This window comes from Trachinotus anak, unplaced genomic scaffold, assembly GCF_046630095.1.
Source record: "Trachinotus anak isolate AG129_WGS33_773 ecotype Australia unplaced genomic scaffold, CSIRO_AGI_Tana_v1 ptg000025l, whole genome shotgun sequence".
NCBI lineage: Eukaryota > Metazoa > Chordata > Actinopteri > Carangiformes > Carangidae > Trachinotus > Trachinotus anak.
The window spans coordinates 9,952,825-9,968,167 of NW_027273876.1; the positions used below are offsets into that span (position 1 = coordinate 9,952,825).

The 15,343-nt window shown below is 41.2% G+C and overlaps 1 protein-coding gene across 3 annotated transcripts in view; it reads left to right on the forward strand.

The window, feature by feature from the left end:
- Positions 1 to 2,201: 2,201 nt before the first annotated feature.
- The window catches only part of dnmbp (dynamin binding protein), a 46,481-nt gene continuing 33,339 nt past the window's right edge, over positions 2,202 to 15,343 (forward strand). The window contains exons 1-2 of one of the 3 annotated variants that reach the window (XM_071463417.1): positions 2,202 to 2,630; positions 15,000 to 15,154. In XM_071463417.1, the coding sequence (XP_071319518.1) occupies positions 15,010 to 15,154 (145 nt within the window). In that variant the 5' untranslated portion in view covers positions 2,202 to 2,630; positions 15,000 to 15,009. The remainder of the gene's footprint in view (positions 2,631 to 14,999; positions 15,155 to 15,343) is intronic. The other 2 variants (XM_071463415.1, XM_071463416.1) reach the window with 2 other exon arrangements.

The window sequence follows — 15,343 nt, forward strand, 5'->3', positions numbered from 1 at the left end:
CTGATTCTTCCTATGTAACAATCTGTATTTTTCCTGTTAAATAAACTAAGAAACACACAAATGAATGAAAAATATACACTGATATTAACAGTTACTGATCTTCTCCTCAATGATACAGTATAACTACAAGGTTGACACATGCGATAAAGCTGTACACTGACATGATGTGTTGTAGATTTAGCTGTATGTGCACTTTAAAGCTAATAAACCAAACATGAAGCACATCAAGACTCCATAAAGGTGCTACAAAGTGATATCCACAATATAAATGTTGTGTTGTGTATATGTGTGTCTGTGTGATAGATTTGTCTTTGTATGTCTGACTGAGGCTGTTTTCACGTGTCGTCTGTCTTTCCCGTTTCTGTGCCAGCACATGAGGGTGAAAGCATCCAACTGGCTTCGTTTCCTGCTATTGTTCTGCACATACAAGATCACATATGAGGAAGCTGTCATTACTGCAGACACAGCAAAAATAGGATTCAGTGTTTCACACCAGAACACACAATGGCCATGGCTAAGAAAACAGTTACCAAATGCAATGACTATGATTTTCTCTCTCTAAAAAAGGTCTTCGCTGTCTCAATGACCATAAATAAAAAAGCTGCAGAGAGAAGAAAGGCACTAAACAATTTGCTGGTTATACCTTCCTTCTGAGTGTCAAAAAGCTTCATTACACTGAATTTTTTCAACTTCTGTGAACCATATTAGCGCCTGCTTTGTCCTTTACTTTAACTCCTGACACGCAGACACTTCCAACAGCATCAAACATATTATAAATTCAAAATAGTAGAGACTGAGCAAATGCACTCTTGTCATTTTTGGTTTAACTCAGTTAGATGACTTGCTGTAAAACTGGAATAAAAGAATGACCAAAATCGTCAAGCTCCAAACTTAGATAATGTGACTTCCTTAAACTGCTGTGATCAGTATTTGGCCTGGGTGGAGTGGACACTCTAAACATGTGCTGACCTGCACAGGAATGAGGTAATAAACTGAGGAAACTTTTGTGTTGATTTTATTTCGTCCTCTGCCACAAAAGCAGTGTTTGTTCCCTCCTCACATGTATCTCACAAGCAATGGGTGACACTTAATATGAAACATATTATGCTGAACTGGTGAATTATGCAACACTGGAAAGTGGAAAATTTAAAAATGTCCCCAAAATGATTTTACCAACTTCATTTCATTTGTAGTAGTTTATGTTTCAAGCTTTCAAAGCTGGCACAAGCTCATTTTGTATTCTGATCGTCTCAGCCGTATGCAAGTCATATAAGGGAAGGTTGTCTGGGGAAAAATTACAAAATCTAGTTTTACAGTATAAAGGTATCTGTTGACAATTAAGTAAGTAGTAGTCCCATATTAAATTTAAAGACATATGAAGAAATCTTTAAACAAAATTTCTGTGGGTCATGCTTTTTAAAATGGGGCCTGCATCTTTTGAACAGGTTAAGTAATAATCGCTTAAATAATAATAATATTACAACGATATAAAAAAAAAATACTCAACTGAAAGTCTTTATTCCAAGTGTTAAGTACAGAGCATCAGCAAACGCCTCAAGCTGAAACAATCGAGAGAGAAAATTCATAATCAATCAGTAATTTAACAATCTAAGTCTTTTTTCAAGCAAAGGTTGGCTTTCTTTAACCAGATCCAGATTCTATATGTATGAGCTGCTTTTCTCTGTCATATATGACAGTTAAAGTAAATGTAAGTAACTTTTGGGTTTTGAGTAACATTCTTTTTTTTTTTAACCATTTGATAAATTGATAAAGAAACAAATTATTATTTGCAGCCCTACTCAAGAGAACAAGTAGAGATTAGACTAGAGTAAAAATTGCCCATGTGAGTTTTATAATAGATATCAAATTACAAGATTAATATAACTGATGCATACTAATGTTAAAGTTGCATTTTAATGTTGCAGGTGGTGAAAGTGAAGCTAAATTCTAATGATTTTTGTTCTAATCTATAATATAGCATCATATCATGTGTTTTGTTTGTAAAATCTGCATCTGCAAAGTAACTAAGTTAGAATTATTAGATAAATGTTGTAGGATATAAAGTGAAGTGTACCGGGGTAAAAGTCTGGTGTGATATAAAATGGAAATACCTAAAGTAAAAGTAGCTTCTACTTGACTAAAGGTACTTATTTTCAGTCAGGCAGCTGCCGGGCCAGCCGCGGGTCACTTCGGGAAAAAAAAAAAAGTGGGTGGCGTTGTTGTATGTAGGCATGGAGAGGCGCTGAGAGGCTCTGCTGCGCCTGTTTCTGACCTGATGACAGCTGATCCTACCGAGACACAGCCGGGACACAGCCGCGTCGCTTTCTGCTGTCAAGATGTTTTCCTGACCCTCTCGCCGAAATAAAGCGGTTCTTCCCCGGTGGGGGGGTGGTGTGTGTGTGTGTGTGTGTGTGTGTGTGTGTGTGGGGGGGGAGGATAATGTCTCTGTGCCGAAGCGGAGGGAAGTGTAGCTGCTGAAAAGTTGTGTCGAGGAGAAAAAGCCAGCACCAGCAGCACCACATCACCAGGCTGAAGAAGTTGGATATCTTGTCTGACTGGATCCCACGTTTTTTTTTTTTTGTTTTGTTTTTTCTCCCCCCCCCCCCACAGGTCGTTCAACCACTTTGTAGGTAAGAAAAACACACACACAGGCTTCTGCTTTATGCGCTCTTGCACATTTACAGAGCAGCTGGGAATAAAAACGCATGATCGTGGGATGGAGGCTGCGCTGAGACGCATCCACGTTTGTAATAACACATGAATACGCGCTTCAGCATCCACAACCATAACATCGGCTACTCCCCGGTGGAGTAATAGCGCTGCATTTCACCCCGTGGTGATCATCGTTGCGCTGTGACAGTCCAGTGCTGGCGGTGTTTTGGGGCGTACTTTGGACGTGATTCATCCCCGACACGCACGGACCTCAGGGCGGCCAGCCTCAGTGTGAAGACACCGCTAACGTGAGCTGAATGAGTGATGGCGGTGGACACAAGTGCTGCAGACCAATGATCTGTCTGTCTGTCTGTCTGTCTGTCACCTGTGGCCGCTGCTGTCAGTTGTTCCACCATGTGAGGGACACACACACACACACACACACACACATGCACTTATCTATGGTGGTCTGGTCACAAGCACTCTGGTGTTTACCCTTCTGTTTGTGTGTCTGTCTGTTCTAGTCTTTTCTGTTCTGCTCTGCTCTATTGAATCTGCTCTGTCCTAATTATTTCTGTCCACTTCTGTTCTTTTGTTCATTTCTGTGGGATTCTGATCTGTTCTGTTTAAGTCAGTTCTATGTTCTAATCAACTCTGTTCTGCTCTTTTCATAATGCAGTCTGTTCTATTCTTTTCTTTTCTACTCTAAACCATAACATGACATTCTGGTGCATTCACTTGAGGTTGGGCAGTGTGGCTTTAATCCTCTGTCATGGTATACTGTATATAACCTTATATCACGTCAATTTTCTGGAAATTTTTAAATCAGGCGAGAAGCTGCTCATGGATAAATATCCACACAGAAATGTCCAACACATTAAATGCTTAACAAAACAAGAAACTCCATCACGTCGATGCAAAAAACATAGAAAATGTTACTGCTCTGCGATTTACAACTCTGTGAAATACCACAATATAAATGTTATCAGAATGTGGACATATATAAATCATATAAACTCATGGTTTATGTCATCACACATTATATGCACATATTTTCATTCATGTTATTTACATCACATCACATCACATGAAGTTCTCTGTTCGTTCTACTCTGTTTGCATCTGTTCTTGTCTGTTCTGCCAGTCCTATTCTATTCTGTTCTGTTCTGTAGAAGTTTAGTGCTCAGAAGATTGATAAGACTAGAAAAGTGTTGATACAAACATTACACACACACCATATCATACATTATAAGGAGCATATAGGGCCTGTGGACCTCCAGGCTCTGACAGGACTCTGTAGGAGCAGTAGGGTTTTTTTTTAGTTATGCAGTTGACTCAGCCTCTTGGCCCAAAGAGTCTGAAGCTTGAACTGAGTCAGCTTTCCAGATTTTGTGGAACAGGCTTCAAGTGTGCTGCAATTTGTACTCACACAATGAACTGTAGTATGGACCAGACAACCACACACACGTTGTACAGTGTGGCTTTTTCAACAACTTGTGCCATTAAAGGGAGGAGGTAGATCACAGTCATAATTATTTCAGGAGCAGTCTTACACAAGCAACGCTCATCGTCAAGAGAGCAAAAGGCAAATATGACATTCATCTCTGCACTGTGTGTTGTTGTTACATGACACGTCCTCATGTCTGTTGTATTTGCACAGCACAATATGCACACACAGCTTTAGTCGTCGAACTTTGGGTGTCCCGTAATTAGCAAAATACAAAACAGCGACATAGCTTAGACTCAGCCTGTGCTTCTTATCAAGTTGCCAGTTTATCCTCATCTGTCACTGTGTTCTCTTCCACATGTGCACGTTCATAAACAAAGGAAGTGAGTGTGCTGCTTCAGTTTAGAGCTTCAAACACAGATGCACAGACATGTAGGTTAAAAAATATCAATCATGCGGTTAACATATAGAAAACTGTCAGATGCAGAGTTGTGGTTTGTAACAACATCTTTTTTTTTTTTTTTTTTTTTTTAACTTCCTGTGGTGAACTCTTGAATGCCACCATCCACACACTGCTGCCACGACATCAGTATTTTCACTCCGCTATCATCAGTTTTGTCTCTGGTGCTCTGCTGCAGTGTCGTTGTTATGAGTTACAGTGCTTTGGCACTGACACACATCGTAAAAGCTTTTCTACTTTACTATGTCTGCAGGGATCCAACCACTGATCTTTAACTAAAAATTTAAAAGACTTGTCCTGTCTTGTGTGAGAGGGCTGTACATGAAAGTGTATTCCTTCATCCGAGCTGCTTCTTTAATTACTATCAGAGCATTAACCAAGTGTTGGTGTCTTCTTCTCCTCTGTTGTCCTGCTTTTGTGTTTAGTCCCTAGTCAGGATTTTGGATGCACATAAACATCCCACTGGCTGAATTATTGAACACCAGCAACGGGGTCCTGTATCAGCACTTGGCGTCGAAGAAACTTGAGGTGTTTGTTTCAGTTTGCACGTATTACATGTCACACAAACACTGTGCAGTAGCTGTTCCAATAAATCCAATGAGATGTACAATTGTGTATATTCTAACAGCAACATAGATTATAATATGATTTTTCTTTGCTGTGATATCATCGCAGGCAGGCAGAGGCTCTCCAAACTAGCGAAAGCAGGGTAAAATAGCAATCATAAAAATAACTTGATGCATGGGAAAAAAAAGAGGAAAGTTCCATTTTTCATCCTATTATGTAATGTGCCATCACTCTAGAGAGAAGCCATGGCTCAGACTTTGAAAAAATGACAACATTCCTCACATTCTTTGCTGGCAGCACAGTATGAGTTTACTTGACTGAAGAGGCAGGAAAGGTCAGGAGGGCTAATTCGATTTGAACTGGATGTGAAAAGGGGTGAGATGAGTTTTGAGCCGGTATGAGCAGGAGTGAGGAGTGAGGAGTGATACTTAGATATTATAATAAGAGTGAATCAAGGAAGTTACCTTTCTCCGCTGTGAAATTTCAGCCTGGTATTGGTGATCGAGATGATGCCTTTGGCTCCAGTGTTATTGAGGTAAACTGTGTGATGAAGGGTTTTATTTAGAAAGAATGGAGAGATACAGGAGCAGGGTCCATAATTGTGAAAAAAGTCCAACAGTACTTTATGATATTTTAACAGACAAGTTAGCGGAGTCTCTGAAGACTGGATCAGACTGACTGAGACATGGCTGAGACAAACAGCCATGGAGGCAGAGAGACTCCGAGTTAATCATGAAAGCACAACATCAAGTCTCAGTAATCTGCACAGTTAGCTGTTACTTTCGCAGCCAACATGGTCCTGAGTATGATGCTCAAAATTATTTTAATAAGTAGCCGCTCGTTGGACTGATAGTAGCATGACTACAGAGGTTGTAAGGTCATTACACAGTGTGTGTGATGACTCTGAAAGGGGCAGAGTGCTTCAGACAGAGAGGCTCCTCAAGTAATCGAACAGTAGAGGTAGGAAAACGGGCAGGATTGAAATGTCTCTCTCAAAGCTCTGATTTTTCAGTCTTCACACAACTACTTTTTTACAACTTTTTTAAAAACGAGATGTTGTTCCCATTCCCCCATCCCCAAGACTACAACAATATACATTAGTGACGTCTTATGTCGTCCATTATACAGTATTAGATATTGTCCAACAAACATAGAGCAACTAGTTTGTCCTTAAAGTGCCAGTGACATGAGACTCAAAGCTTTACCCTCATCCTCCTGCCATCCTTCTACAAATGACAAATAGGATACGTGGCAGTTTTATAGTCTCGTAAAATCTTAATGACATTTGCCGTGTGAAGCATCTCTGTGGACGCTGTCTGTCACTTTGTTGACATTTTACACCCCAAATAAGCTTTATTTGATGATGTTCCATTTGTTCTGAAACAGAGAGCAGTGGCTGGCACTGCTGTATTTTGTGCAGTTTTGCTGGATTTCTACAGACCTGGTATTGCAGTCCTCTGTCTAGATTACTCCAGGCCAGTCACAGTACAAGTTGTCCCAAAAGTTGACTCACAAACATGTCATAAGCAGCACTATCAAGTCTGGTTAGGAAAACTCATCAAAGCAGGCTACTATTTGCCATCTTGGCAGTCTCTTCTTAATGTCCTCAGTTCACCCTGAATTGCCTAAAAGTTTGGGAAGAAGTTGTGAGAATTTTGCATTTGGGTGGATTTTTCCAGAACGTATTTACTCCCCACGAACTGATCATGTTTCTGCAAGCATGTCATGATGTGATTCCAAGGAGGAGATCACGTTATGTAACAGCTCATATGCAAACTATTAGGGCTCGGCCATGTTTTAAGGGTGCGGCATATCCTTGGGCACCTCTCTGGGGTCCTCTCAGGGAAAACCCTCTGCCGTCCAAACAGATCCATGTATCCGTGACAACGCAGCCACGGCCCATCCGAGCTCTCCTCCTCACTGTGGAAATGTTTATGCAAAGGAGCAGTTCCACCCAGTGTCTGTATACTTGTGTGTGTCATACAAGCCATTGATACCTAACACATGCATGATTGTGAAAGGAACGGAGAAACAAATATGGGAGGGAGGCGAGTGACGGAAAAAAAAAAGAAAAAGCCAGGATGAAGTGCAGTCTGAAAATTAAGCACATTCCCTGGAGGAAGGCCTGCATGCTCGCTAAACTGCAGAGGTGCTGGAAAACAAAGTGAATGAAAATGTGAAAACGGAGGCGGATTTAGATCAATGGATCGGCCAAGAAAGACTGTTTCCAGTCTTTTACAAGAACCCACCCAGGGTTTTCCCCTGCAATCAGCAGCAACGCTAAGGATTGTCCTGTAAATCTCCCCCCTGCTGCACATCTTTAAGGACAATGAAGATTTATTGTATTGGCTCCATCCTTTCACTTTAACTCTGTAACTTTGAATATTTCAGCTAAGCCTCAAAACAGAGGAGATATGAACAAGACAGGACTGGCTGCAGGAGTTCAGAGGAGTGGAAGACGACTGGTTTGAAAGGGATCATAGATGGGCTTGTCCAGGCCCTGACTCGGTTGTTAGTCAAACAGAAAAGAAAGTAATAGCTGCTTTGTACTGAGAGACCTGTCTTGGCTAACCAGGGATTATTTTATAGGGCTAGAGTAATTGTCACACCCCTCCCAGCGTGCCATATGTTTCACCTGGGGCCAGTAGGAAAGTGATAGATGTCTCATAGGGAGTTTCATTCCAAACAAACTGATATGTCATCCCCACCACAGAAGTCAGCATTTTGTTTGGGCTATTGTAAATAGAAGGAATAGTCCTTCCTGTCTCTTCATGTAAGCAGTTTGAATGTGTATTGATGTTGGCCTTGTGACAAAGTGGGCTTTGTTTCACCCACAGCGATAGTTTGTATTGAAATGCAGAGTTGGCATGTACAGTACAGTACAGTGTGTCTGCATGCCTTCGCAGCCATGTCTCTCTATGTGTTTACCGTTCACGTGTTTGAGTGGAAGAGACGGCTTTGCCAGTAGTTTTCAGCAGAGTTTATCGTCTGTAGACATTTGACTCAGCTCGCCAGATGTGTTCATTTCATCCAGCTGGCTGAGGCCACGTAGTGCTGCTGTCTCATCTGGTTGAAATGCACTTTAAAGCCAGATTCCTCTCCTCACTGTCCTGCCTTTTACTTGTTGTTCAGAGCAATGACATTAGAGCACAATGTGGTACCATACTGTATCTGAAGTTTTAGGGTTTATATATATATATATATATATATATATATATATATATATATATATAGAGAGAGAGAGAGGAGGATTGCCTTTATTAGATGAGAGATGATGAGATGAGATGAATGGCAAAAACTGGCGATATGACAAAGGCCTGGGGCTGCATTTAAATCCAGAATGTCACATGAAGCATTACATGTGGAAGAGTTGAAATGTGTTAGTCCATTAATCAATTAGCTGATTGATAGAAAATGTATTTGATAGAAGAAAAATAATAATTTGAGTCAGATTTCAATAGAAAATGCCAAACATTTCCTCATTGCAGTGATAATAAGCTGAATAGATTTGGGCTGTGGATTGTTGGTCGTTTAAAATAAGCACTTTTAAGATGTAGCCTTGGACATTTTTAAGACCAAACATATAAAGAAGAGAATAATCAATAATAAAAATTCAGTCCCAGTGTAGATCAGACCTCCCACTCAGCAGAAATCATACCATATGGTTTTTGTGCGTGTACTGTTTGACAAATTATTTATAGTCACAGAGCGTAAAGTTTTATCTTCAGAGCTCAGACATTTGAGCCAGCTGTGACGCTGAATAAAAATACATAAGTCGTATCCAAATTGTTTATGTAATGATGCCACGGGGGGTCTGTGAGGCCCTGACTTTATATACACATGGCTGGAAAACCACATGACTCGTGTTGACAACTGTCAGCTACTCAGAGCCTTCTCATTCCCCCATCCCCCTCCCCCCCGTCCCCGTCCCCCATCACATGTGCTGAAACACTAGACGGCCAAAAGGAGAGCGACAGATGTCCCGCGGGTTTTAATATCCAGAACCGTCCGCTGGCTGGACACCTGCTTTGGTGATGTTGTTTCGAGGTGAGCGCTTTTCAGTGGACTCAGCACTCTGGGTGGGAGGACTACACACGCTGCTGCACAGAAAACAATCGGTATCAAAAGACATCAGCTGTCATCCAGCTCACTCCAGAGGATTCTGCCAGTCTGTGTGTGCGTGAGTGTGTGTGTGTGTGTGTTAACATCCATGCACAGGCACGTGCCAGTCGTGCCATTTCAGGCTATCTGAATAGGCTGAAAGGCACATGGTTTGTGCTTGGTTGTGAGCCTGGTCCTGGCAGGCAGACAGATAATGAGGCAGAGGCTTCATTGTTGGCATCAGATGACACTGTTCAATAAAAGATACAGGCAGTCAGCAGATCCCATTTCCTCCAGTCTGCACTCACACTAACGCCGTGTTTCAGCACTCACCACACTGCACCTGGATGGGCAGGAAAACCTGAGTTGCCTTGCAGCAATGGCAGAGCTGGACCAGTTACTACAGCTCTACAGTTATAAGTATGTACGGTATGTGGGGCTGAAAAATCAGTGGAGAGCATCTAATTGCAATTTTTCTTTGCAATTTTACACTTACTTAATTTAAATTACAAGTATTCCCTATGAATTAAACTGCGTTTATGTATTTTGGGTCTGTATAGTCTGTAAAAATATGATTGTGCCAACATATCACCAATTTCTCTTTATCATCTCTAAATCAATAACATGAACTAAAATAATGAGGATACTTGCCTTGTTGTGTTACTTTGTTTTCTATACAACAAACGATAATTTTCTTTTATCCCTTTTGACATTTAAGCAACATGGAAACCTCTCTGAGGACTCATTTAAAATGAGCAGACTTTCATCCATATACATAGAGTAGCTTTGTTTAAATTACATCTTATGCTGGTACGTTATGTTTGCAAACACACTCAAATCCAAATGCACAGATACTTAAGTAAAAGGTGATGATGGTTCATGGGCCACGTCTCAGGTCGGACAGTTGTTGCTTTGTCCCGCTGTCAGCTGTGATATGTGTGTAAGTGTATGTACAGTGTGTGTGTGTGTGTGTGTGTGTGTGTCTGTCAGCTGTTGACTTAGCTGTCTGTCGTAATCCCGTTACTTTCTCCAGGACAGTGCCAAGTGGAACACACTAGTCCCAGTCACACTGTCTCTTTCACCCTCTCCTCCCACAAAAATAACCACCGCTGTTGTATCACGTTGTTGGTGTTTTCTGAAACAGTGTTCAGGAGCTCATTTGAATTCACTATAGCGGAGACTAAAGGTTAAGCATTTACTATCAAAATAAAATGGATTTTATGATACCACAGTGATTAATATAATGTTTTTGCAATGTAATAATCTACCCTTGGTGCACTTACTGTTTTATTAGGAGCTTGTTTGAGCATACTCAGTCTTGATCAGAGTCCCTGTGCTTATCAGGTCCTCATAAATCATAAAAGAAGAGACACACCTGAAGACCTTTCAGTGTGTGCAATGCCCCCTGGACTTTCCTAACACATCCTGTGCAGTGGTGGGGAAACATTTAACACTCAGTTGAGGTAGTTTCTTGTTTAAATATCCACACTGAGATTTAGTTGTGTGCATTTTCTAAAGTGATTCCTTCCATTAATGAAAGGACGGTACGCTGGTGCAGTCTGGCACAGGTACAGTACCATCTTAGCTGAAATGTTTCCTCTGGACACGCCTGCCACTCCTGACATGACCCAGGTTTTCCCTCTCTTTTTTTCTAAACACAGACACTGAGGGTGCTGTTATAAGTCAGAAGGAGCCACTGACAAACCGAAACATGAAGCGTACGAAGCACAGTAGCTTTTACAAAGCCTGCCGAGCTTTGTACTTTTTAAATAATTTCTGACGAGGCGAATCTGGTGTTAGTTTTGGTATCTGGAGTGGAGACAACCAACAACACCATACCTCCACTGGAATAATCTGGGAATAGTTACATTTTTTGTATCATCCCTAATCTCTAATCAGGGATGTTTAATAATAAGTTTAATGTATAATGAAAAAAAAGATAGTGGCCTACAAGAAGTAGAATGAACAAGAACTAGCTGGATAGAAACTGAAACTAATCGTTCTTGTCTTTAGATAAATAGACTGAGACATGTTTGACCTAGACTAGTTTTAGTAATATTGAGGCTTTACACCAGATATCACCAAGGATTTGTGTTATGTAATTTCAAATAGAACCTTAATACATAAATATAGTTTTTGGTCTTAAATGTAGCAGTGCAGGTAGACAACATCCAAAGTTGATATAACATTTAAGGGGTCCAAATGTCTCAGAGCACTTTCCCATTTACTTAAATAGAAAACACTATACAGACTATATTAAACTACTGTGTGTGGCCTCATGTGGTATCACTGGAAAACTGGACAGCGTTGCCATGTTGTCATCTGCCAGAGCAAGGTGTAAAAGTCACCGAGCGCAGGGGCCACTGACACACTGACAGAGCCATAAATAACACTAAGGAGCTTGTCTGGCTGGATGTAAATCTGAGGATTAACTGCAAGAAAGCTGCAGGGACTCCTTGCAGGTCCTGGTGCTGCCGTCAGGTGGAAGGAGGTTTGGTTTTTCTGGCCGTTGGTCGTAATCTCAGCTGCGGTGATGGCAGGCTGGACCGCACAAGGCACATAGCAATAAACTGGGCGAGATAAAGAGACATTGCTCTATTACACAGAAGCAGGAAGAAAAATGTTACAACAGAAACAGTTACAAGCTTAGTTTCTGTTGACATCCGATAGCAGTGCAGTGCAGTACAGCATATTGCTTTGTGTGAAGTTGGTTTGTGGCTGGTTAGCAGCCTCTCTGCTTTCTTATCTGTGCGCGAGCTGGAAGTGGCTGAGCTTTGTAAAGCACAGTTGCGCAGTCACAAGTGATGCAAATGCAAGACTTATGGGTAAATGGTTTCATTTGTGGTTTGTGATGTGTATCCACTGTAAATGCCTCTCATGTGTGGTGTGACTTTCTGTCGAGCTCTTTTGAATTCAGGTCACAGCATTTTCTGTCACAACTCTTCCTCAGTGTATAAAATTAGAGAGTAACACATTGGGTGGACACCAGTTTGTGTGAAGATTGGCTCTGTGTGAGATTTTATTATTTTTTTTTTTTTTTTACTTCTAACCAAACTGCCAAACACAAAATCTAAATCGTCATTGTCAAGGTTTACAGGAAGTGGTGTCTCATTCACTCAGACACCACAGTTCAGGGTTTGAGTTGCTGGGTAGATTGTTTCCATTCATTGTTAATGGTGATATGTTTTCACCTGTCTACATGTCAGGACGTGTTGAATTCACCATGGTGTCGGACAGACAGCTATTGTTTTTGAACTGGGGATAAGCAGGAAGATGATTCACGCTTCATGTTTACGCTGCCATGAGAAACAATATTAGAGGCCCTGAAAACCTTTTTTATCACAGTGATAGGTTTTTAACATGTACACACAAAATTGTGTCGAGGTTTGAGCAGATTTGCTCATTTCACATGAGAGATGTTATTTGTAGTTTTTGTTTCAGTTGTGCTTTTCTTCGCTGGTTTGAAGCAGGTAGAACTCAGTTTAAAGATGGTCCTATTGATACAGTATCTGAAGAAAATGACGCATAGAGCCAAACTTGTTTTTAAAGATGCTCACCTCCTACAGCTCCTGTTATTTTAGGGCTGAAAAGAGGAGGTGATACAGGCCATTAAACAGCCAAATGTTGGAAAAAGCTCTGGTCCAGACTTCCTGCCCAGCTCAATTCCTTCCTTACTTTTATGTATATTGAGGTGGAACTCTTTTTTTATCAAGGAGTTACATGTTTATTATATAACAAAAGCATTATTCTGATATAGGTAACTACAGACAATTGAAGATTATGACTATAAAAATATCTCAGAGAGCACAGGAGATGTCCGGTGGCTGATTTCTGTCGATGGGCTTCCAGTAAGAGCTGTACTTTCCTGGAGTTGTTCTGTCACAACAAAGGATGTCCAGTGATTTACTGTGACGATGATGAAAGGCTCAGGAAGGCCAGACCATCCTGAAAGCTCTTGGACTTTTGTTTTATTTGATGGACTTCTAAAAGAAAAGACACCTACGAAACAAAAACTACTATTTTCACTAATAATAAGAAAACCAGAGGAACCATGGTCCTCAGACAAACGGGGGTGCAACACCGTCTTTCTGCCGTCCTGAGGAGGAGAAGTTATTACACTGACACATACTGCACACACATGCAGTTTAACTTTGATTGTTGCTCATTTTGTAATGAATACTTTAAAATGAGGACAGAGGGGATTTGTAGATTTGTGATATTTAAACAACAGCTGCATAGTTGACCATGCGACCAAATACCAACATAGTCCGATTCGGTGCTTTTGTCACTGTTTGTTACTTACTCATCATTTTGTGTAGACCTATTGTTACATATTGTGTGTATAGATGTGTCTTTTTAGCATACAGCTTATCTGAATCTGATAGTCAACTGTGCATAACACTGTATAGAATGAAAATAAACAAGAGTTACCATGTTGTATAAATGGACAGACCCTGTTTGTGCTCATTGCCTGCTGTTTCTCATTCGGCACCTCCCTCCCTTTGGCTTGCATTAGTTAAAGCCTTGGCTTGGGTTTCACACTGTGCGGTGTTGAGTTCACAAACTATCACACATCGAACAGTGAGAACCAACAGTAATCCTTAACCTTCACCAAGAAGCAAGCAACCACCCATACACAAACACACACACACACACACAGTCTTTCTTCTGTTAATGCTGGTCCTCTCTATCTGCCTCCACTTCCACGTCCAGGATAACCTGAGCTGCGTCTTTCCCCAGAGACTGAGACGCTGATCTGGGACAGAGTCCTGTCCCTCTCCCCCCTCAGCTCATGGGCCCACTTAACAGAGGCCCCATTGACTGTGGCAAACTACAGCCCTCTTCTCTCGTTTCCCGTCTCTTTCAGCGTGTCCATCCCCACCTGTGGTTAGTCTGTCTCCAGATAATGATACACGAGGGCTCCTCAAACACTTATTGAATGCAATTTTTGTGTTGCTCTGTGTGTGTTTGCTGATTTTGTTGATAAATAAAGGAGTCGGCAATGGCACGCAAGTGTTATGTGTCTTAAAGTGATTAATGCAGTGGGTTCTTCTCACACATATGATTAGATTGTGATTAGATTGTGTGTAACTACAAATGCAACCCAGACGTGCATCTGCAGAAAACAGTTTCCATCCAAGTGGATGTTTGTATTTGTTTTATTGATCCCTCTAATACATGCAGGAAAGAAGTGAAGAGAGGATGAATGAGGGAAACGTGCAACGTGAGATGTGACCTGATGACTTCCTGTTGCCCACACCTGCCCAAATCACATGATTCACAGGTTTTCACAAATGTGAAATTTGGAATAAAATACTCACTGAAAGGTGCTGCCTTACCCAGAGTGCACAGAGCTGTAGTTACTGTCCATCCCTAACAGATGAAAACAGTATATAGGGGTGTGGAGGAATGTCCTCCAGCCTTCTTAAGTGCAGCTCTCTCTTTTTTGCTTTTCTCGTTCTTTTGTCTCTCCTTTCTATAGCGGGTTTCTCGGGCTCTCACTTCCCCTTTCATTTGGTGACATTTCACGAAAGCTCTGTGAGGCATGTGTTGATTTGTGTGGCGATTAGCACCAGTGAGCTTTATTTAGAAAGGGAGACACATTGCCTCATGGGAAAAAACTTCATCTTGAAATGTTCTTATGAAAGTTTTGCACTTTTGTTGTTCATCATAGCTTTTATATTTACTTAATCCCATTCAGTTTGATCTCCATTTATACAGATATAAAATATTATCTCTTAATCTCTCTCGGTTTCTCTTTCTGTCTCTACAGGTTATGAGTAATGGAAGCAGGAAAGGTGGTGCGCGCCGTGTTTGAGTTTCTCCCCAGCGTCTCCGAGGAGCTGCCACTCTTCCCCGGTGATGTCATTGAGGTGCTCAGTGTCGTGGATGAGTTCTGGTTGCTTGGTAACAAAGATGGAGTCACAGGTAATGTGTCAGGTGTCATTATTTCTGCAAATAAACCTATATGGTTTAATAGTTCTATTCAGTGGCACTTTGTTCACCATAAAGGACTTTAGCCTCATGAACAACTGCATGGAGAAGCTAATGGTGGGAAACTTCATTTTGGCACTGAAGTGTCCATGTTGTTGCTCTTTTGCATGGTTTTGCTTTAAA